General features: G+C 31.4%; 1 protein-coding gene across 1 annotated transcript in view; it reads left to right on the forward strand.

The window, feature by feature from the left end:
* LOC117115974 (C-type mannose receptor 2-like) overlaps nucleotides 1–5,769 on the forward strand; it is an 11,570-nt gene that overhangs the window by 5,302 nt on the left and 499 nt on the right. The window contains exons 4-7 of the mRNA XM_033259925.1: nucleotides 2,543–2,727; nucleotides 2,848–2,929; nucleotides 3,919–4,026; nucleotides 4,773–4,978. Of these exons, the coding sequence (XP_033115816.1) occupies nucleotides 2,543–2,727; nucleotides 2,848–2,929; nucleotides 3,919–4,026; nucleotides 4,773–4,978 (581 nt within the window). The remainder of the gene's footprint in view (nucleotides 1–2,542; nucleotides 2,728–2,847; nucleotides 2,930–3,918; nucleotides 4,027–4,772; nucleotides 4,979–5,769) is intronic.

Raw genomic sequence — 5,769 nt, forward strand, 5'->3', positions numbered from 1 at the left:
CATATATATGCATATATATGTATATATATATATATATATGTATATGTATTTTTGTATATTCATTCTCATATTCATGATAAAATATATCTTTCGAAAACAGCTCGAAAATAGAACAGCCATGGACGGAATTATGAATCGATTTTAGTAAAAAAGCAATTTCTTGAAGTGTGCATATCTAAGTCAAATGCTTCTCTTATAAACAGAAAGATAATTAGTCGATTTATTTTCTTTATTTTTATGGTTTCAATAAGATTGTATTTGGTTACAATAAAGACGTAAAGATCATCAACATCAACTTTTACAGTGACTAACGTGCATGAGCAGATAATTATTAAGTTCATACACACATTGGGCTGTTTATTTCATCTTCGCGTATAGATTAAATACTATCTGCAAAAGAAAAAAACACCCTGAATAATACATCAAAAATGTAATTAGAATGTTTAGATACTGTAGCTCATTTAAAGGGATCACATAAGTTTCAACCAGGAACAGATCAAAAAATAATAACTATCGTTTTTCTACAACAATCCTTAAATTTGATTACCAGCAAAATGTTGGGGTTTATGCAAATTAATACATTAATTAATACATTATATATTTAATAATATAATTTCATTTCATACGCATTTTTGATATTGTAAGTTAATAACTTACTTTAATTTACAAACCAGGTATTTCAAATTATAGAATCGAATTTTTTTCGAATGTTTTAGCTTATGACATACAGTACATCTTTGATTAAACTTAGTAAAATATAAAACGAATTTATACATTTATCATGTTTTATGGATTCGACATGACTTGAAATACAATCATGTAGAAAAAACATAATCAACCATAATACAACTTCCATTAGGGAGCTGGTAAGTAAACATTATAGGATAAAGATTCTGTATCGTGTCCTTCATGGTTTGCAGTATCATTCAAAATCCAACAAATCTACCTTTTACTCTATAAATGTAAATTATAAGGTAAATTAAAACACATTATAAGGGTTAATGATTGCAGGTGTTTCTTTTTTCTTTAATGGGTTTCAATGTAGAACGTCCTTCATTTTGTAGTACATTTTAAATATTTATTAATCAAGAATACAATGAATAACATATTATATATATAATTATATATATATATATATATATATATATATGTACATGTACTGTATATACACCAACCGATGTCAGTGCTAAATCATTCTGAATCGAAAATATAAAAATTATAAAAATATTTAACCGTCTTGCGGCGATGCTATAATATATCTAATATATAAATGATTTATACGTTAAATATATTTGTATATGTAAACAAATATCAAATATATAAAACATTTATAATTATAAATAAGATTTGAATAACTCTCATAACTATCTTAAAGAAATACTCAAAAAGAAAAAGGACAAATTCGCAAAACTAATGTCAGTTAATATCATAAAATACTAACCAGAAGCACCAGAATTACCATTCTGTTTACCACCACTTTGACGTCTCAGTGAGGGCTCGCTGGTTCTATTTATTTATCTATTTAGCCTGCTTAACAAGAAATCAAAAAGCTTGGATTTGAGAAAAACTAAAATTAGAAAATTTCAGATGGCAGCGCCGTACGTAATAAGACGCATCAAATTTTGATCTATGCACCATATTTTATTGCACGTTTTAATATGAGTCCATTTCAATTATTATATATAGGCCTAATCTAATCTTAATTAATATGTTCTCATTGGTAGCGGAGAGCCACTAGGCATGATTGAATTCATTCTTTGGCAATCGTGTCCTGCCAACTTAGTGTTATTTTTTGCTCTCTGTTATTTTGTGTTTGTCAATGTTAACGATTTTTTTGGTTTTTTTTTATTTTTTATTTTTTTTTGGACGAAATAAATGAAATATAATGATATTACAGCAGATGATGAATTAATGTATTTGTAAAAATACATTAATTCAGCATTTCAGCAAAAGACATTCAAATTCAATACAAAAAAATACAATAAAATTCATTACAAAAGTACATTAAAATCAATTACAAAAATACATTAAAATTCATTACAAAAATACATAAAATTCAATAAAAAAAAAAAAAAAAACCCAACCAAAAATCAGAATTTTTCAAGTTTCAAAAAATTTCAGAAGGTAGGGAAAGAAATACATTTGCAGAAGATGCTGAATAGAAGTATTTGTACAAAATTGAAATTTTCACAAAAAGAAATTAAAATCCAATACAAAAAATACGTTAAAATTCATTTTAAAATAATTAAGATTCATTACAATAATACATTAAAATTTAATACAAATAGACAAAAAATTCGATACAAAAAATGACCAAACACCAGATTTTTCAAGCATTTTCAGAAGATAGGAAATAGGAGTAATAATAATAATGATATGCTAATAATAAATATTAATAAATTTACATAGAAATACATATAGACATTTAATAAATATTAATATATATAACAAAAAAGTATGTATATAGGCCTAGTCCATAATTATAGGCAGTATGATGAATAAATGTTGTTTTGCTTTAAACTTGTCTTCTGACCTCCTGTAGTTGATTTCTGTCGTAATGGCTGGATAAGTCGCCAGGATGCATGCTACTTGTTTGAAACCTCTCACTCCGAGTGGAATGAGGCAGTTGCACATTGCAGGTTGCAGGACTCTGAGTTGATATCGTTGACCGATAAAGCGGAACAGCTGTTCGTTGAAGCTGTCATAAAGCGGGCGTGGATTGGCATGGTAAGACACCACACCTCAGAACTTCAACCGATAAATTCATTTCAATTTATTTCAATCATAAAATAGCAGTGAACGCGAAACTAATGTATCTTTTGGTACCGTATTTGCTTATTTACGCAGAACCCTCCTTCAACTGAACTGTGGACAGATAACATTAACGCCAACTATACCAATTGGCTAAGTGGTGAGCCCGATGGAAAAGGTACGACATTTAGTGGCTTATCAGGAACCTTTAAATGGGGGGGGGGTCTAATGGGGGCTATTGGGGGTGTCGATGATTAGGTAAGGGAAAGCTACCTCGCAAAATAAGGCAATTTTGCCTTAATGAACACCCCTATAGATACGCCACTGTGTATATTAATGACAATATTTTAATAACATTGATATTGATGATGGTGATCGACCATCATCGACGATTTAGTTAACTTTGGCTTCCTTAGTTTGTTGGGTAATAAATGGCTTTCTCATACTTAGAAAATTAACATTTTTCTATGAAAAAATCATATAGGCCTACACTCATTACTCCCTTTTTGCCAGTTGACTAACCGTGTAGTTCGGGGCGAATCATATTTCTTATTCTGTTTAATTGTGCGTTCTTCCTAAATTTTTGAGTAGGCCTATTTATGTACAGTACAGGCCATATGTGATGCAAATAAAAAAAGATCTTGTTCGGTGGGTGTAGACTGGTTGTCGAAGCTGACGATGAATACTAGCGCATTATATGCACATCGTCTTTACGACAAAATGTGAGAATGATAGTCCACTGTAGGCCTATCCAACAGGCCAGGTCTTCCCAAAGAGAAGATTCTGCCACTACTTGACCCCCAAAAGGTACACTACTTGATGGTGATGGTTATAATGGTCACGGTGATGGTGATGATGTCTGATGATAATGATGATTATGATGATGATCAGGGGTGGCGCCAGGATTTGCCCGACGGGGGTGGGGGAGAGGTCCCCGACGAGGGGTCAGATTTCCCCGACGAAAGCAAAGTGGACGTGATCGAGCTTCGATTAAAAGGCTCCGAAAATTTTGACAATTTAGAGGTTTCAAAGGCTTATTTATTCGATTTTATAGTCTACCAATATGTAGAAAATACATATAATTGTTTTTTCTCCCCGATGATGATTATGATGATGATGATGGCGATGACGATGCTGTTAATGATGACGTTGATTGTGTTTTTACAGGTTGTGGCAAAACGTGTCTGAATGCAAATTGTGTAACAGTACGAGACGATGGGCTATGGTCTGATCAACTATGTAATTCTTATTTTAGATGGCTATGCAAAAAAGAAGGTAACCTTTGAAATTATTGAATATTAATATTTACATACAATATCATAAATCAAATGGATCTATGACAACATAACACCTCTATAGTATAACTTCACCTAATGAAGTCCTAGTGCCTAATATTCGCCGTTCCCTGCCCCAAGACTAATATTCCAACTCGTAAATTCCATATATACTTAACTCATAGTAATTCCACTTTTTCTGTGTTTTAAATAGCATTTGATTTTGTCTTCTTTTGAATTTGTTCATTTTAAATTATAAATTTTATCAAGAATAAGAATATTAAGGCGTATTGTGCGCTATAGTTTAACCTATAAAATTTCCTTGAACCTTACATCCCTCTAAGTTATAATGTGCTGGACTATCAATTCCAAGATGGATGGTTCGATTCTGATACTAGCTTATATTATTTGGCATAATTTTAAAAGATACAATAATGTCCATTGGCGATATTTGCCCAAGAGATGCGGTAGTACAGTATAACCTGATCGATATTCAATTAATCAGACGTCAGCTCAATGATTTATGTGTTACGAACAAAACATCGGCTCTGGGAACGCATTCTATTACAAATAATATGTCATTACTTTGCTTTTCTTTACATTTTAACGATGCTCATTCAATCATAATTTAACGCATTTTCGATAGCTTTAGCAAAACTGTTATCAGAGATGTCACAAATTGAATATTGCGATAAAATTACTGCGCATATCGGTGCATAATCTGTTGTCATTTGGGTTCATTCGAAGGTCCCGATTGCGAATACGGTTGGCACAACTTCTCAGGGAAGTGTTATTACTATTCAACGAATGAATTAAAAACATGGGACGATGCGAATGATTGGTGTAGACAACATGCGTCGTCTCTTTCAAGTATTCTCGACCAATCAGAGCAAATGTTTATTAATGATCTAATTTATCGAAATGGTAAATATTGGATTGGATATTCTGACATGGTAAGTTTTTAATGTATGATATTCTTTACCACATTGCATTTCAAATTTTACTATATTATAATAGTTTGATTTCAATGATTTGATTTGAATGATATTTTATTATCATTATACAACACTTTAGTTTTACCCTATATTAATTATTGTAACATTGCATGGGCGACTACAGTTGATAAATTTTTATATTTATGCCCCTGGACAGGTACTGAGACCACCAATATTGACAATATCTGGGTCATTCCGTGCCAACTCAACAAATTTTCAGAAAATCATGGCTGGGTACCGTCTCAGATTTTCTTGAAACTACAAATACAATGTACTTAATGTCTTTGATCTTAACAAATTTCAATCCTACACATTCATGTATCGTTTTATAAATAATTTATTACCTAAACATATTTCTTTATTATTTCCAAAACAGCAGTCTGAAATATATAATTATCCCACTAGATTTGCAAAATGTAGTGTCTCATTGGAAAAAAATATATCTTCCCTTAGAAAAAAATCTATTTTTTACAATGGACCAAAATTATGGAATTCTTTAGATACTACTTTTAAGTCTTTACCAACTCTTTCTTCCTTCAAATCCAATATTAAAAAGGCTCTGGTCTCGGTGTATGGCAAGTAAGTCATCTGCTCTGTTCCATCTCTCTTCATTTTGTACTGCATAATTTAGTATACAGTGAAACTTGCCCAAGTCTAAGTCTTCTTCTTCCTTCTTCCTTCTTCCTTCCTTCCTTCCTTCCTTCCTTCCTTCCTTCCTTCCTTCCTTCCTTCCTTCCTCCTCTCCTCTC

This window comes from Anneissia japonica, unplaced genomic scaffold, assembly GCF_011630105.1.
Source record: "Anneissia japonica isolate Jap-2015-1 unplaced genomic scaffold, ASM1163010v1 scaffold287957_len1322810_cov207, whole genome shotgun sequence".
NCBI lineage: Eukaryota > Metazoa > Echinodermata > Crinoidea > Comatulida > Comatulidae > Anneissia > Anneissia japonica.